Source organism: Hakea prostrata, chromosome 3 (assembly GCF_041222555.1).
Source record: "Hakea prostrata isolate BN-2017 chromosome 3, UWA_Hpros_2, whole genome shotgun sequence".
Taxonomy (NCBI): Eukaryota; Viridiplantae; Streptophyta; class Magnoliopsida; order Proteales; family Proteaceae; genus Hakea; species Hakea prostrata.
Window position 1 is genome coordinate 14,270,931 of NC_142602.1, and position 18,120 is coordinate 14,289,050.

The following is an 18,120-nucleotide window of genomic DNA, read 5'->3' on the forward strand; positions in this document are numbered from 1 at the left end:
CGGTTCAAATCAATTATTCCAAGTCTGTAGACTTGAATCATAGACTTGAATCAATAGACTCAGTGCACAACCCAAAAGCTAAGGCTACTTATCTTCATTAGCACATTTATTGGAATTTGTAATGTGGATTCATTGTAATCTAGAAGGTATTCCAACGCACAGGATTAAGATCTTTGTCAAATGTATTTGTATAGATAGGACTCAAATCATAAATTTTCTTTATGCTTAAAACTTTAGCATGGAAATTAACATAGGGGACCAAATGGCAAGTGAATGTGTACATAAAAAGGATAGTTTTAAAGATCATTTTCAACTTTCTCCAGAAAGAATTTTTTTTGATCTTCCGTTGTCCTACTACTTGTTTTCCAGGCGGACGGAACACTTTTGCCTACGCTTCGGTTTGTTTCTTTTTGGCAGGTTAAATTTTATTTAATTGAGTTATTGGCAGACAGCAACGGTAAAAAGAATCCAACAACCGTTGTAGTTCAATCTCTTTGCCTTTCTTCTAAGGATAACGCGATTGGAATCGGGTAGCTGGTCAAATTCATCGGGAACAATAATCATCAGGGGGGAAGAAGAGTTGAATAGTAGAGCGAGTTCATGCTCTATTTGGTTTTACAATTCTGAAATCCCATGAATCTCATGCTTGCAAAGGTACCCACCAATTTGCCTCCTAGAATCAGCCAAAAACTTGTCAAGTTCTACGTGAAATCAGGAGATCTTGAAAATGCCCGCCAGTTGTTCAACAAAATACCTGAACCAGATAACCATATATGGACACTCTTGATGTCTGCTTTTACTGAACAGGGTCTTCCCCAGGAATCGTTGAAGCTATATGCTGAATTACACAAGAGGGATGTCAAGCCTGATAAGTTGGTCCTATTATCTGCCGTCAAGGCTTGTGCGGCCTCGGCAGACCTCATCAATGCCAAAGAGATTCACGAAGACGCTATTAGATATGGGTTCTGCTCGGATCTTGTACTGGGCAATGCGTTGATCGATATGTACGGGAGGTGTAAGTTCTCATTAGGAGCATGCAAAGTTTTTGACAAGCTGCCCTCTAAAGATGTCATTTCCTGGACCTCGATGTTGACGTGTTACGTTCGTTGTGGGCTCCCAAAGGAAGCTCTGCAAGTCATTCGAGAAATGAGTTTAACTGGAATAGGACCCAACTCAGTAACACTTTCTTCCATTCTACCAGCATGCTCTGCTTTAAAAGACCTTCGTTCTGGAAGGGAAATTCATGGTTTTGTTGTTCGAAATGAGATGGGAGGAAATGTTTTTGTTAGCAGTGGTCTTGTGGATATGTATGCAAATTGTTCTAACATGGTCCAAGCACAGAAAATTTTTGATAACATGGCATACAGAGATACAGTGTCCTGGAATGTGATTTTAACAGCACATTTCTCAACTGGAGGCTTTGAAAAGGGTCTAAGTATCTTCTATCAGATGAGTACTGCACTGGTTAAGTTGAACTCTGCCTCATGGAATGCTGTGATTAGTGGATGCATACAAAATGGACGAAATGAACAAGCACTTGAGATATTTGCTCAAATGCAAGATGCAGGCTATAAACCCAATCCTATCACAGTTGCCAGTGTCCTGCCGGCTTGCTCAAATTTAGAAAGCTTAAGGGGAGGCAAAGAGATCCATGGCTATATCTTCAGGTATCAGATTATAGATGATGTAACTGTAGCAACAGCTCTGATCTTCATGTATGCAAAATGCGGTGAATTGGAACTTTCTCAAAGGGTATTCAACAGGTTGCCTAGACGGGATACAATTGCATGGAACACCATGATCATGGCAAATGCAATGCATGGGAGTGGCAAGGATGCACTGTTAGTTTTCCAAAAGATGATAGACTCAGGTGTCAAGCCTAATCATGCCACTTTCACTGGTGTTTTGTCTGGCTGCAGCCATTCACAACTTGTTGAGGAAGGCCGCTTGATTTTCAGTTTAATGAGTAGGGACTATTTGGTTGAGCCTGATGCTGATCATTATTCATGTTTGGTTGATATGCTCAGCCGTGCAGGTTACCTAGATGAGGCATATGATTTAATACAGAATATGCCAATGGAATCAACAGCCAGTGCTTGGGGAGCATTGCTTGGTGCTTGTAGGGTGTACAAGAATGTTGAGTTGGGACGGATAGCAGCACACCGACTATTTGAGATTGAACCACATAATGCAGGGAACTACGTTTTGTTGTCCAACATACTTGTTAATGCCAAGCTCTGGGGTGAAGCATCACAGATTAGAAAATTGATGAGAGACAGAGGAATTGTAAAAGTACCAGGTTGCAGTTGGGTTCAAGTGAAAAATAGAGTTTATACTTTCATTGTAGGAGATAAGAGAAATGATCAGAGTCGCCAGATCTACAGATTTCTTGATGAAATGGGGGAGAAGATGAGACTTGCTGGGTATTTGCCTGATACAGATTTTGTTCTCCAAGATGTAGATCAGGAAGAGAAGGAAGAGGTTCTGTGCAATCACAGTGAAAGGCTTGCTGTCGCTTTTGGCATACTTAACCTGAATGGGGGATCAACAGTTAGGGTTTTCAAGAACCTGAGGATCTGTAGAGACTGCCATAATGCCATAAAGTTCATGTCCAAGATTGTTGGAATACAGATTACTGTGAGGGATTCCCTAAGATTTCATCATTTTAGATCTGGGTTGTGTTCCTGTAAAGATTTTTGGTAGAATCAAGATTCATTCTGGTGTCTGAAATTCTTGTTAGATGTTGGACATTGAAAGGGGTTGGTTGGGGGATGGAAAAACTGAAAGATAGCCATCTCTCTCTAGATATCCCCTACATGATGACTGTTCCTGTGACAAGATATGTTCCATGGTTCCACCTGCATGGTCTGCTGATTCAACAATTCATTCTTATGCGTTCCTTTGAAGGTCCAATGGTTAAGGAAGGCCAATGACCTAAGGTTAATTTGATGAATTGTTCAGATTCTTCCTGCAGTACCTGAATCAGGGAAACTATACAGGTCTGCTACTCTGAAGATTAATATGATGAATTGTTCATGTCCATCCTGCTCTCACGGACCTGAAACTAAAGTTTTTGGCTATTGAAAAAGAAAATTATGTAGACGAAAACCATATATACTTCAAGAAGAGGGGGGCTCAACCTTGGCCCACTAGCCTGTACTGCCAAGGAAAAAGGCTATGGAGATGAATGCCTGTAGTACAAGGATGTGGATAAGGAAAAATATCTTTGCAACCATGTTGGTTACAGCATCAGTGGTTGGAATTTGCACGAGTAATTATCTAATGTTCAGACATTTTTGATTAATTCCCACTTGGTAGAATGCTTCACACTATTTCATATTCTAACATGGTCCTTTGGTAGAAGGGATGAGCGGATCTATTTAGTCAGAAACTGAAATACAAGGATATGAGAATATGCTTTAAAATAAACTGTAGGGAGGTAGTGGACTTAAATTCTTGTCCAGTGCCAAGTTGTGTTATCCAGTGATGGTGACAGGGAGCGTGGAGGTTCTGCGAGATTAAGGTCTTTTGATTTTTGTGTTTACTGGAAGCTATCTCTGCTGGTGAGTAATGCATGGTGACCTCTCACATATTTTGTAATTCTAGCCAGTTTATCACTTTCAGCATCAACAACAAGCCTTGCCCTAACTAAATGTGATCGGCTACATGGTGATGGGTCCTTGCCTTCCAAATTTCCAATCAGCTCTATTTGAGGCCTTGCTGGATTTCCATCTAGGTATTTATCTCCTATTGTCCACATCAACTTACTGTTCTCTTGCTTGACCTATACTGCCCACATTTCAAGCTAGTGATTCAACTTCAAACTGTTTTTATTGCTGTCAGAACTCATCTCAGAAGGAGTATCAAATGTTTGTATTGAAAATTTTAACCTGAAAAATCATGTTTATATTGAAAATTTTAACCTGAAAAATCATGGTGATAAATGTCCATACAGAGATGACTTCCTTCCATGTACTTGATAGGAAATGCCTGTGGAAACCGCTGTTTCTTGATGGTTCAATGAGTTTTGGAGTCGTTCCCTATAAAAAAGTCGAGGACCCACAAACATCTTCCCTTATTGGGAGAGAATATGAGCTCCAACAGAATGACTGTTCTCTGCTTGGACTATAAAGGGAAGTGAGGTTGCCACTTGCCTATGGTGGTTCTTTATGCAAAACTTGGTGATTGACCCTTGAAGGATTTAGAAAATATGCTTGGTTGGCTTCTTATGGCTGATGACTTTGTTTTCATGGATGACCTGAAGGGTCCAATGTTGATGTCGTGTAATACATGTTTCGGTCCTAAAATTGATCAAGGGATGACAATATCATCTGAGGTGCCATGACTCGTTATTTACTCTAGAGCAGAGCCATATAGAATCTGCAATTGGCAGGAAAAAGGGTGCATATTCTGAATATGAAGATCTTCTAAGAAAGATATTAATGGGAACAATAAGAAGGTTATGATGCCCATCTTGTGAGCTAACTCTTAAGTAAGTGCTGAAGCTCAAAAGTTTGTACATGAAAGAGTTTAAAGAGTTGAAATCAGAACCATAATATCAGAAGTTATAAATAATATAGAGAAAGAAGTCAGGAACTGACTATCTTAAGGCTTTTACTGAAATTTACTTAAGAGGACTCCTTCAGTCTATCAAGATATCTTCACTTTCAGGCATTCATCTCCAATGGCTATTGGCTTCCAAAATTTTGGACCAATTGAGAAAGTAATTCTCAACTCAAATATTTAGACTCCTAAATGTGCAACACATTATTATTGAGAAGAATAGATTGTCATTGGGTTTAATTGCCTTTCCTGGTTCTTCAAAGGGTTGTTCCTATGGTTATAAGCTACATCGATAAGATTTTGGTTTGGATCAGAAATTTGGATTTCGAGGTATACTATAATCTCCTTAACCTTCATTGCAATTTTATTAATGGCCGTTGACAACAGGCGATGCCTAGGCATTCAGGTGCCTTCATCACCAAATTTATGTTGTATCACTGGGGTTTGGGTCGATTCCATTTGATCTGACTAATGTCTTTATATATTATAGGTGCCTTTCCGTAAACTCTCCTCCAACTACTTACATATTCTTGAAAGAAAATAAAGTAAATTAGAAGGCCAATATTGAGCTCTTGATGAATCTTGTCAACTTAAGCTAAAATATTAACAGATTGTTATTAGTATAAATATCATTTTACAATAACCCTTACCTAAAATTTTAATAACATCAATTTTAAAGGCCCAAATATTTGCTGTAATTTTATATGGGTGTGTTACAAATTGGACATATTTTTATTTTAAAAAGACAAGTGATTTATTTTTTATTCTAATTGAACCGGTTGGATTTACAGACAAAAGTTTGAATTGACAGACTAGGGGAATGGGATGTGTGTTACACAAGCAATGCACAGACAAAAGGTGAAGTGAATAATAAAGCAAAATTGCTTCAGTTCTGCATTAAATACCCGGCACCGTCATGCAGAATTTCAAACCTTTAGATCCAAAATTCCGGTTGAAATTTCGATCCGATGGGTCGGACTGTTTCACATGACTGTTAATGCACAGGAACAGGACTGAAGGAAAGTAATAAAGCAAGCTTGGAGCTAGTAATGCACACAGACAAAAGGTGAAGTGAATAATAAAGCTTGGAGCCATTTGAAAGAATCCAAGGTCATATAACCTCAAGGATAAGCAACCTTTGCCTTTCAGATTCAAATTCCAATGGCCTAACATGAAAAGGATGGGGACTGCAGCATTGTATAAAAGCAAAGCTAAGGCAAAACACATGCTACCTCACAATTTCCGCTCCAAACTCTTCTTTGATTATTCATAATCCATTTCACCGACCTTGGATTGTGATCTCCCTGTGTGGGAATTCAGTCCAAAACTCTAGTGTGAGGCACAACACCAACTATGTAGTAGCCTTTTTTTGGAAAGCAATTATGTAGTAATCAATTCCAACCACAAAGTAGGTCAGAAAACTACCAACCTGTTATAGCATGGGTAAGCTTAGAGAGAGAAGCCAACAACTAAACAATAACCTTGAGAAATGAGAAGTTGCTCCAAAGGTGAAACCAATGTAATTACAGCAAACACCATCCCAATTTGGCAATAACTGACCTCTAACCCACCATTAAGAACAAATGATACACAGTTACAACAGAAGTATGTGAGGAAAAATGAAAGAGAAGATCAATCCACCTTCCTCCATCCCCATTATGTAAATATATTAAGGTAAAACTAATGAAAAGAGGCTGCCACTATTCAGTGAGGAATGAAAAAAGACGCCCAGTCGATTCTTAATGAGAAGATCTCATTCCATCAGAAACCTTGATTCAGTAAATCCACCTAGAAACCCAGATTAAACATATGCTTAAAATGTTTGGCCCGATCCAACTCAGCTGGTTTGCCGGGCTGATCCATCATCCAATTCGTCAACCAGATCAGGGTGCAGATCCTCTTCTTGGCCTATGCTGGACTTTCGAAGCTCTTCAATCCGTCGAGTTACCTCAGACATCGAGGGCCGGTTGTCTGGATACTGAGCACAACAATCTATTGCAAGCTGTAGGAGCTGAACCATCTCTTCCTCGACATTTTGGTTCCTCAGAAGCTCAAGATCAAACACCTCCGATGTCCACTCCTCTCGCACTACCGACTGCACCCACCTAGGTAGATCAACTCCATCTTCATTCATGAGGGCATGTGTTGGAGGCTTCCCTGTCAACAGTTCCAACAAGAGGACACCAAAGCTGTATACATCTGCCTTTTGTGATACCTTACGAGCATCAGTCACCTCAGGTGCACGGTATCCTGCAACACGGTTGGGGGTGGAAGTAGGACCAACAAGGTTTGCAAGACCAAAGTCAGACACACGGGCATCATAGGATTTGGTAAGGAGTATGTTGGATGACTTGATATTGCCATGCGAGTTGTTGGATCCCCTTGCATGGAGATACTCAACACCACGAGCAGCTCCAAGAGCAATGCCAGACCTCGTAAACCAGTTCAATGGAGTCCTACCTGCTCCTCTGTTTCCTGTAATTATGAGAGAAGAATAAATTAAGATAAAGAAGGAGACAAATCATAGTCAGGCAGACACTGGTTCTGCTTTCATAAGCTCATATGCTTTTCTTCTAGCAACTATTGATGCATTTCACATTTAACACAACATTGCTAAGACAAGTATTACCTAAAGCTCTGACTTTAACCATTATGTTTCAAACTCAATATAGTGAAACTTGCAGAAGAATGACAAATTACATGTAATCACAATGCAATACTGCGTGCATGAAAAACACAGAACAGAAACAACTACAGTTTCAATTGGTAGTGCAATAAAAAAGAATGTGTGATTGGAGGACAGATCCATTAGTCAGGAAAAACCGTGGAGAATTCAGGCTTGAATGGTGGAAAAATCCAACCAGTGAGGTGCAGTAAAAAGACGGAGAGTTTTCTGTGCATTTGTGAGCCCGTTGATTTTTTATTAATTTTTTGGTTTTTCATGAGGGAGGGGTGTGGAGGGGAAAGAATCTCTAAGCTTCATTAAACAAGGTGAGCAGGAAATTTATAGTTTGACAAGAACAAATAAAAAAAATCTCCGGAAAAAATGAGAGGCAGCATTTGCGGAGGATCATTAAGATGAAAAACTACCATTCCAAAAGGGAATTGAAACTAAACCTACAGAATACCAAAAGCAGAGCATGTTACAGCAAAGGTAATCAAAAGAAGAAGGAAAGTCTCACCATGCAACAGTGCAGACAGACTACCCATAGTCATGTAATCGTAGACGAGGAGCTTCTCGTCTTTGCTGTAATAGTAAGCCCTCAGGGGAACCAAGTTTTCCTGATCCATGGATCCAACAACTTCAATCTTCTCCCTGAATTCCCTCTCTGAAATGGTAACATCCTTGAGCCTCTTCACAGCCAACACCGTTCCCATCTCCAAAACTGCTTTATAAGCGGTGCCAAACGTTCCCTTCCCCAGAACCTCGGCTGAAGCCCTCAAAAGATCCTCCAGATCGAAAACCCTGGGAGCATTTCCAAAGAAAATAAGCTTCTTGTTCCCACTACCATTCAAGTCTGCCTTCGGAGCTGCTGCTGTCGTTGTTGCAGCAGTCGGTGCAGCTGCAGCAACAGAGGGAACAACACTGTTACTAAAACTACCATTTTCTCTCTTTTCACCTGGCAACTCCAATTCAGGCCCCTGCTTAACTGGAGCAATGTCTACCGATCTCGTCTTTCCGCTACTCTTCTTCCGGCATAAAATGAATAAAATGAGCAGAATTAATAAAAACCCAATGACGGAACCAATAGCAATCCCTGCAATTGCTCCACCCGATAACTTCTTCTTTGCAGTAACACCGCCATCCGAAGGCGTGCCAGGACAAGCAGCGAGTGGACCGCCGCAGAGCGAGTTCCCGAGGAAGGCATTGGCACTTTTTCCGCTCAGACTGGACGGAATCGAACCGTTCAAGTGATTATACGAGACATTGAATTGTACAAGATTCTTGATTTGGGGTAGATTCGGAATCGAACCGTTGAGTTGATTGTTCTCCAAATAAAGAGTACCCAACCTGGTGAGGTTGTTGAACTCCGAAGAGATCTCTCCAGAGAAATTATTCTGCGCAAGGTTAAGGCGGATGAGGTTGTAGAGACCAAACATGAAGCCAGGGATCTCGCCGGAGAAATGGTTACCTTGTAAGTAGAGATTCCGGAGTTCGGTACAGGCGGCGAGATCCGACGGCACTTGACCGTAGAGAGCATTGAAACGGAGGCTAAGGGTGCGGAGGTGACTGAGGTTGCCAAATACACCGGTCGGGATTTCGCCGCTAAGTGCAGAACCGGGTAGGCGAATGACGGTAACACTGTTGTTCGTACACTGTACACCCAGCCATGTACAAGGCGTCGGTGAGCTCTGGTTCCACCGAAGATACTCGCCGACGGAGGACTTGAAAGCTAGAAGTGCTGCCTTTTCCGACGCAAGATCTGGTTTTCCGACTCGAAGGAAAACCAGAAAACAGACAATAAATAGATAATGAAACAACGCCATTGGCGTTTTCGCAAACCCAAAACCACTCTTTTTCTCCTCAAACAGCAGTTTCCAACACCACCATTTTCCGCTCCTCTTCTTTAACGCAGTCCACACTCCACACACAGAGAGGGAGTGAGCGAGTGAGTGAGCAAAAGAGAAAAATATTACGGACAAGTTTCGCTCAGTGTTATAAAAACCCTCGTCTTCTGGACTTTTTTGTAATTTCAGGTAGACAAAAAAATGTAAGTTACAGGTAGCTTTTAATTTTTTTTTAATATTTATATATGAGACCAACCTGGAAGATATTACTGTAACGAAGCCTGATGAGTGATAACCGAGCTTTTACGCTAAATTAATAAGAGAGAGCTATGATAATCTGTTTCGGGTTTTCATCATCACATAGATCCGACAGAACGAACGGTGAGGATTTGTCTCTTAAACTTAACTGCCAGTGAGAAAAGTCAAGAATTATAGTTGGAGAAATCCGGGAACGCATGTGTCAACAGTCAGTAAACTATACGGCAAGATAAGGGTAGACTCCTAGAAACCTAACGGCGGATAGCAGCAGAGGTTTAACGGTGTTCATGGAATTCCTTGTAGGTCCCACCCTCTCTGCACAAAACTCATCATCGCTCCCACCCCAGTCGCCCGTCGCCGTTAAATTGATTAACCGTCAAATGAGAGATAGAGTGGGGCCACCATGTCCGCCTCGTTGGAGAATCGGAAGATTGCTGCGGCTACTGCGTCGATGACACGACCGGGTTACCTAGGGAGTCTTAAAACCTGGAACACTGGACCAGGAAACACTCTCGAGGAAAACGGTTGCATGGGTAATTTTGGCATTTTAATAAATGCTTTTTAATTAATTAATTGCTTTTACATCTGACGAGACGCTGAGCAGGTAATAGAACTGCGGGGCCCACAGCTTCCCAGTCTATAAAAAATGGTGAAAATTCGCGCCAAGTGCTCTGTCCATGGGTCCCACTGATCCTAAACACGTGTATTCAAAACTGATTCCAGATTTTCCGAAAACTTGAAAAGATTTGAATTCCGAAAACAGGGATTATGTGGACCGACCACTATCTCTCTGGTTGGATTAGGGGATCAGCGCGCTGGCTGTGTGCCACGTGTAACAGCGCCAAACATTAGTTATAGATAACTCTGTTCAATAGAAATCATACACGTGGTGGGTGCTTATGCTAACTGGTTTTATCTCGGACGCTCTCCACCACATCCGAAGTGGCAAATGGACGGTGCAGATCATCCACTTGGATCTAATATATTCCCAAAGTAGTTAATGGATCGATGCTTGTGGTGATGATGGTGGTAGGGACATTTAGATACTGATGATGAAACGTGAGAATGGGCCTAGGTGGGCTGTCTTTTGCTGTAGAATGGGTCAAGAAAAGAGGCAACAGTGACAAGAACATTATTTTCGAGCTGGCAGCTTTGTTGGAATGATAATTAGAGAACACAAAAAATAAAAAATAGGAATCCAAAGGAAGGAGCTTTTGGAGCATTTAAAGGAAGGATTAAGATTTACCCAACAAAAATGTTTTCTTTATATTATCCTACAAAGCAAAGTTTAGTGTAAGAATTGAATTGGTTTGGTTTGATTTAAGATTTGGGTTTTGAGTTTTGATCTATTCCAGTAGAATGGAGAAGGTTTTGAATTCGTGTTTAACAATTTTTAGGTGGCAACAACCTAGTGGAAGGTGGGAATTAAGGAAGAAAAGGTTAAAAAAATAGAGTAATTAATTAAGAAATTGAGTAAGGAGAAAGAGTGAAGTTAAGGGCTTGTTAATGAGTCATTCATTGTAATTAATTAGAGTAGCTTAAGAAGAAGGAAGAAAAACAAAAGAGAATCAAACTTTGTGTAGAGAGTAGATCCAACCACCCATGGAAGAAAAAGGCTTTTAAATTAACTCCTCTGGAGTTGGAACTTGGAAATTGCAATGCAGGTTTCGGCTTTTCTTTTCAATTTTCTTTTGCAGCTACTCTCACATGGACAGTAATGGCAGCTTCAATCCTCGAATATGTGCTTTATAGCTTTTTCTTTCTCGTGATTCCCTCATGCTCAGGGTCTCAGAGAGTAACACACTAACACACAAAGAAAACATTTTTGCTTTTGTGTTTTCAATTTTGCTGTCCATAGCTTCCTGCTTACGTTTGGTTTTTAGGCCCCATTATAGAAATTAGGATTGACTCCAAATCCATTTCTTTTGTGACAATCTTCTTGTAAAACTGGTTTAGTCTTGACAATTGCATGGTTGATAGGAAACATGGTTAATACTTATAACCATCAGAAAAACTCATTTATGGAAGGAATAAACAGGTAGGCTAACCTAACTCTAGGTTGGTTGGGAGAAAAATCTATCTGTTCAATTTATTATTTGAAAGCCAGGTCTCATGGAAATTATTTGTCAATTATTCACACTTGTATGCATTTAAGAACCAATAACAGTTGCACATTATGATATTTATTTATTAGAGTTTCTTTTTCAAATTATGGTGAATTCTCAACAACGCTTGGTATCTCTTTACAGTTAGTTCATGTTTCGGCTCTATTTGATGGTATACATAACAAGCTTCCACTTCAATCCCGTAAAGAAAAAAATTTTTTTTAACTTTGATAAGGTCTGTATGGATTCTCAATAGAAGAAAAAGTTACTAAATTTGCTTAAATCTATATGTAAGATGATTTAGGTGGAGACATGGAATAAAACAGCTAAAAGGAATTTGTTTTGACTACCAAAGTCGAATCTTATCTTAAAATTTTGATAGGGTTTGTCTTTTAAGGTTTTTTAATTTTAACAGTGATGAGTAAGTTTGGGTCCATGTAACATATAATGATGTATTTTTTTGTTTGGTGAAGGTGTGATAGTTATTTTATATATAAATATATTATTATCAAAAAAATGGTTATTTTGTATCTTTATTTAAAAAAGAAAAGAAAAAAAAGAAGAAAATAGTTATTGCATACATTTTATCTGAAAAGATGATAGTGTTTGTATGTAATCCTGTCCCACATGCCTGTGTATAAGGAGAAAGAAAGACAAAAAAGAATTAATAAGAGTGCTAGTTATAGGGAGCATTCTCAAACAAAGTCAATTTTTAACGATAAAGACAATCGGCAGAAAGGCCAGTATGCCCGTCCACTCCTCCAATGTATGCATGACTACAACTAGCAGCTAGCTAAAAAACCTACGGCATGTTAAGTCTCCATCTCGGGTTTTTGTATGAATATATTCTTGGTGCTCTTAGCTATGGGACGAGCTCTGAATAATGAATGGGTAGGTATCCCTAACAAAGTGATGGTGAGTAATTAAGCTACCCCAGCTGGTTCATTTGTGATGCCGCTGATTATGGTTCAATTAATGAAACTTAAGGGCCTGCTTCGATGGCCCCTGACCTTACACTAACCATTATGTAGAGCCTGTCTTGCCCCAATATAGTTCGAAATTAATTTAATCATTCTGTCATGCACATTAAATGCATATGATAGTCAAGTGAGATTTTGGTCTGTCGGATCCAAAATCTCAATCAAGATTTCAATGGTTGAGATCAAAATCTCGACCGAAATGTTTCACATGACGGTCCTGCACATTAATTCAAGTAAGGTCCAATATAGTTGACATGGTCAAGAGTATATGTATCCTAAAAAATTTGGGTGCTACCTAATTGCAGAAGTGTCTCTGCTAAGTGCTAACCAGAATTAATTTCCCTTTGAATGGGATAACTCAAGTATAAGTTGTGACATTAATGTCATTTTTTTTAAGATATCGATGTCAACCGATACAATCAAATGTTGTACGTTTTTTAATCTTTCGTACCACAATTAGCCCTACATGGATTTGTAGAGTCATCAACACTAAGTACCATAAACTTAAATCTTAATCTAGAAACTTTATTATTATGAAATTTAGAAAACCAGTTTCACCTTTCGTATCCTTTTTGACACGATCGTACGAGATAGGATATCATAGAGGAATGGAAAATGTTATAAAGATTAAAACATAATAATGAGGTTTTATGTTCTTTTATCATAATGAGGTTTTACATTCAATAGATTAATTATGAGATTTAACAGCACATACTTATTTGAGAATGGCTAAAAGGCGCATCATTTTTGGTCTTGGGAGTCCATAAATAATGTGTGTAGTCACTGTATAATTGGTTGAGAATCATATTTAATTCTCTCTTTCTCACTTTTTCCATATGGTGGTTGAGCCATGATAGCCTGGTGGTTGGCAGGCAAGTTGAATGTATTAATATACAATTTTTTGGGCTCAAAAGTATAATATACAATTATATACCAGTATCTGGGTTTGGTTCATTTTTGGTTCTAGAGTTGAGTTCGTGTGTTGGATTCATAAATGTATGAAATTCCATGCTCAATACCAATAAGAAGAAACCAGACAAGTTGAAGTCAAATCTGATAAAATCTATATCCATATCTGTAAATGGGGTGCTATTTAATCAAGTCCTCAATTAATGAAGGACTTGCTTTACGATAAATGAAAATCAAGGAATTCTAACCTAAAACGATGATTTTCAAAGATATTATCCGTAAGCGAAAGTTTTTCTTTAGTGGTAGCAGAGGTTTTTTTTGGTAAGACTTTATGAAGAAGGTTGATCCCCAGAGTTGTTGGATTAGCTCTTTAACTTTTCTGGAAACACCATATAGTTCCTGAATGCAATAAACCTAGCCACCAACACAACGATCTGGTAGAAAAAAACACAACGATCTGATGAAATCACACAAGCAGTAATGATCACTCAACCATGAAATCCCTGTGGAAACCCAGTTTTCTACACAACTTCCTCATCAATGCAAACTGTTCACCCAGCTCAGAAACCTAACAGGAGTTATTGACAGAGTCACCTGACAATGGCCTCATGCGCACTGTAACTCTATTAAAAGGTAGCCCAACTCATGAATGAGTGGATCCCTGACTAGTAACTCCTTGTAGATGTTCACATCATGCTAATGAAAAATGCAACGTGGGTCTGGCCCATTAATGACTGCATGCCCAAGTAGCATAGCTTGTGGGCTTGATTGTTTTCGCATGAAACACTGATAATTCCCTTCATTTATACAGGAAAATATGGCGATTGAGAATGAAACGTGGGAGAGAAAGCATTAATTATATAGAAATACTGTCTAACAAATCAGAATCAGAAAGGGATACTGAAGAGAGACCCTCCCTCAGTTGAACAATATTGTTCTCTCCAGCTATAATGCCTTCACTAATCCCATCACCTTTAGGATGTTGGAAGGGTGACTCTGTTTCAAGATCACTCATCCAAAACATCTAGAATATGTCAGCTGAACTTCACTGAAGATTTTGTCTATGGCAAAACCCCAATTCTAAATCAGCTAGCTAATGGTAAATAAGAATACCCAAATGCCTACAAAACTGCTCAGAGGAGGATCACCGAATATAGAGTGCAGCTTCCTCAGCCTCTTTTAACCATCAAATCATTTTGGTCATTATAACCAGATTCCCACAAAGCAGAAACTGAAGCTACAGAACTCCCACGATTATAAGAAACAAACAGGAAAAAAGAGGCCCAACATATAAATAACATTTTGCTACAATCCTCATATCATGAATAATTCCCTATAAGCCATTTTGAAACAATGAAAGCAAAGTAAAGTATCAACTGAGAACTCTTTTATCATTTTGGGATCATTCCTAAAATGACTTTCTTTCTACACGAAAGGAGCTGTTCAATATTGATACTTGATAGACAACTTTAAGTTGGAAATAAGCCCCAGAGCTTAATCTGTTGGATTGGATATCCAGTGCGAAATATCGTTTTCTTTGCACAAACAGATCGTCAAAACATATTACCTTAAGTAAATGGTTACGGATTGATTCCTCACTTAATCCCACGCGCACACATAATCTGCAATTTAACCCTAATCTGATTTCAAGAATCAATAAGAGTAGAGTTGTAAACCATAATCAAAACCTAATTTTGAAGCATCGAACGAATCATACATGCAATTGACTGGGTAAATCCATCAATTACGACTGCCCTACCAAGTCTCCACTAACATCCGTAAACATGTATACAATTCATCAAAGTCCAAAAACGACATTAAAATCCGCTGGGGAACAGAACAAGGATTCTGAAACAAATACAAGCTTATCTATCTTTTTTTCCAGTTAATCCTGATTCTTCAACTTCTCGACGCGTTGGTTGAGCTGGTCGAGGCGGACGACGAGATGGGTAACGGAGTAGAGAAGCCAGTAAAAGATGAGAGCAAAGGCGATCAAAAGGGCGTTACGTTGGCTCTTCATGATGGATTTCTGATGGCGGAGATGTTCCGTGGGAGTACATGATGCGCCCTGGCAGCTCGGCCTCGTCTCATACTTCCAATATATATCCATCAACAGAAACAGGCAGAACGGAACCACCGAAAGGAACGGCTTCAGTAGATTTCTGGTAACAGTGAGGAGACCCTTCCGAAGCCGATCCAGACCTGGTAGGGTGAGCAAGAGCAGCATGACCGCCTCCGCAGCGGCGGCATATCCGAGAACAACCCATTCCAAAGCCATGGCTGAATGAATCACAAACCCTAATTTACAGAAACCTGTGACGATTCAAGGGGAGATGGCGATTTGGAGATTCGGAAAAGGAGAAATTGAGTTAAATAAGAGCGAAGGTAGCGCTAGCGAAGTAAAGAAGACGATGGAGACAGAGACGGGTGGCGAAAGAATACTTGGGGCGCGTGGGAGGGAGAATCAGCTTTCAGAGCTTCCAGCACTTTACGCGTCAACACTCCACACGTTCGTTCTTTCTGGTAGTTTTTGCTTCGAAATGAAGGAAAAGAAAATTGTCGGTTCGCCGAGTCTGATCGAGTTTGAGTTGACTGGTTTGGATCGAATTGATCTGGTCAGTTTTGGTTCAACCAATATGTGTTGCACATTTGTTGGAAGATCACCCTGAGACCGAGTAACTGCTTCTAATTCATCCCTCATTAAAACCATTGCAAAATGTTGAAATTTATAACCACCCAATTAATCTCAATTATTGAGGGAAGTTATAACCACACCAATAAATCCCAATTTTTGGATTTGAATTCAAGGATTGACCAACCGTTTGAGCATGTGAATATGCCCTATTTGCGCTAGTAATTGCATCAACATCATAGACTAAGGGGATCATTGGAGATGCCGCTGCATGCAACAGTTGAGACCAATTTTCAAAAAAATAAATAAAAAACAGAAAAAATAAGAGAACCAGAGAAAGCCACGAACAGATGGGGCTAACTCCCACCATCTGCAAAAAACTTAATGCCATTCGATGCAAAGACTCCAAGCATATCCCCTCGAGACCAAGGGCATAGCTATATTATATAATACAACCCCCCCCCCCACCCACCCAATATATAAACTTGTCTGTTACAATAAGAAAAATTCAAAGCATGTCCTGAGAAGACTTGAAGGTTTTTATCTTGTCCATCTTCTGAAGGGCTTTTACTTATTGCCACAAAATACCCAGCAAAATCAAGTCTTGTGCAATTTTAACATCGAATATGAGAAAACTGTTTCCAATACACCTCAACACAATGCAATGGTGTAGCAGAAAGGATAAATCGTACTATTATGGACAAAATTATGTGCATGCTCTCACTTGCTACATTGCCAAGATCCAATACTTTATGCAGTCGTACAAATTCTCCCATTGTAGAGTGAAGAGGTTCCTCTTGTGCATTTCCTTTGTTGTATATAGACATACATATAATGCTAAAGACAACCATGGAGGAAAAAGCTCAAATGTGAAGGGATTGTTGAAGTAAAAGGGCAATGGAGAGTTCAAGCAAAGTGGTAAGGGTAATTACAATGTGATGACAGGGGTTATGGGGAGGGGGTTAGGACTTAGGAGAGGTAAGAATTACAATAAGAGATCGCATCAATTTTCCCTAAGGATGATAATTGCAATACACAAGATAAATTTGGACTAAAATTTTCCAACTATAAAGTCAATTGCTTCTTCATATACTGCGCTAATTGCTAATTTTGGAGTGTTATTCCATTTTCTCCCAGGGATTCATTCACCAGCAATGAGTTTTCATCACACTCAATATCCATGGTAGCTCCATAAGATAAGATGACTAATTATTTTTTGGCTTTTCATGTGGCAGCATCTCCAATATACAATTGACAATTTACAATCTTCAAGCATAAAATCAGAATCGGCTGGACTAACAAGAATCCACAACACTAATTCAGTTCAAGGTGATTTAAGACATATATTTATTCAGAATTTTATGATACAGTCTCAAGAACAGAACAGCAGAGATCAAGACATGTCGTTCTTGCACTATTATAAGTAGAGTTTCATTTTATTTCAAAAAAATTCAACTTCAGAGCTTGCTGGAAATGTTAATATGACGAACTTTGGATGGTTTTGGAGTTGCATCTTTGGGGACGACGATAGTAAGGACACCATTTTCTACCTGAGCTTTAATCTGGTCGACCTTCACATCCTCCGGCAACTCAATTTCTCGAGCGAACTCTCCCTTGGAAGTCCCTCTCTCAGCAATGTGCCAAACTGCATCTTTCCCAACTGATTCCTCTTTCGATCGTTCTGCTCTTATCAGCAGAACATTCCCATCTTCAACCTGAACCTTTATGTCATCTTTCCCAAATCCTACTCGAACATAAAGCATTAAAATTCAATAAAATCAGACACAACCCATAAAAACCCACTAACGAGAACGTCAATTGGCAGAAAATTTGGAAGGTTACCTGGAACGTTAACCTTGTAGATGTGAGCAGTGGGGTTTTCAAGCCAATCCATCAGGCCTAGTGATCCAGACCACTGACGAATGATTGGAGGGCTCCAGAAGAAGCGCCTGAAAGGGTCTCCCAAAAAACTATCCGCCATCGTCGATATGTTAGGAATGAACCGAGAATCTCACCTGCTTCTGTCACTTGCTTAATTTCTCCAATCGCTTCTCTGGTTTAATAATGTCAGCTTCTAAGGGCTACGGAACAGGGTCTAGAACGTTCTCTACAAGTCTGGGTCTTACTCTTTCTTTCGTTTATCTTATGCGATATTCTCGTTGGA

The 18,120-nt window shown here is 39.6% G+C and overlaps 3 protein-coding genes and 1 pseudogene across 3 annotated transcripts; 1 reads left to right on the plus strand and 3 right to left on the minus strand.

Annotated features, from left to right (window-relative positions):
• Nucleotides 1-333: 333 nt before the first annotated feature.
• LOC149021009 (pentatricopeptide repeat-containing protein At1g20230 pseudogene) lies at nt 334-3,900 on the plus strand (annotated as a pseudogene).
• Nucleotides 3,901-6,033: 2,133 nt separating this feature from the next.
• Nucleotides 6,034-9,199, minus strand: LOC149021010 (putative inactive receptor kinase At1g48480). The gene is made up of 2 exons (XM_089149266.1): nt 7,746-9,199; nt 6,034-7,038 (listed from the first exon to the last, which is right to left on the minus strand). The coding sequence occupies exons 1-2, from the start codon at nt 9,049-9,051 to the stop codon at nt 6,401-6,403; spliced, it is 1,944 nt and encodes a 647-aa protein (XP_089005392.1). The 5' UTR covers nt 9,052-9,199; the 3' UTR covers nt 6,034-6,400.
• Nucleotides 9,200-14,786: 5,587 nt separating this feature from the next.
• Nucleotides 14,787-15,948, minus strand: LOC149021011 (uncharacterized). Its single transcript, XM_089149267.1, has one exon. It carries the CDS (start codon nt 15,600-15,602, stop codon nt 15,210-15,212), a length of 393 nt encoding a protein of 130 aa, XP_089005393.1. The 5' UTR covers nt 15,603-15,948; the 3' UTR covers nt 14,787-15,209.
• Nucleotides 15,949-17,098: 1,150 nt separating this feature from the next.
• On the minus strand, nt 17,099-18,099 carry LOC149021012 (HSP20-like chaperones superfamily protein). The gene is made up of 2 exons (XM_089149271.1): nt 17,799-18,099; nt 17,099-17,700 (listed from the first exon to the last, which is right to left on the minus strand). Exons 1-2 carry the CDS (start codon nt 17,935-17,937, stop codon nt 17,414-17,416), a joined length of 426 nt encoding a protein of 141 aa, XP_089005397.1. The 5' UTR covers nt 17,938-18,099; the 3' UTR covers nt 17,099-17,413.
• Nucleotides 18,100-18,120: the final 21 nt, after the last annotated feature.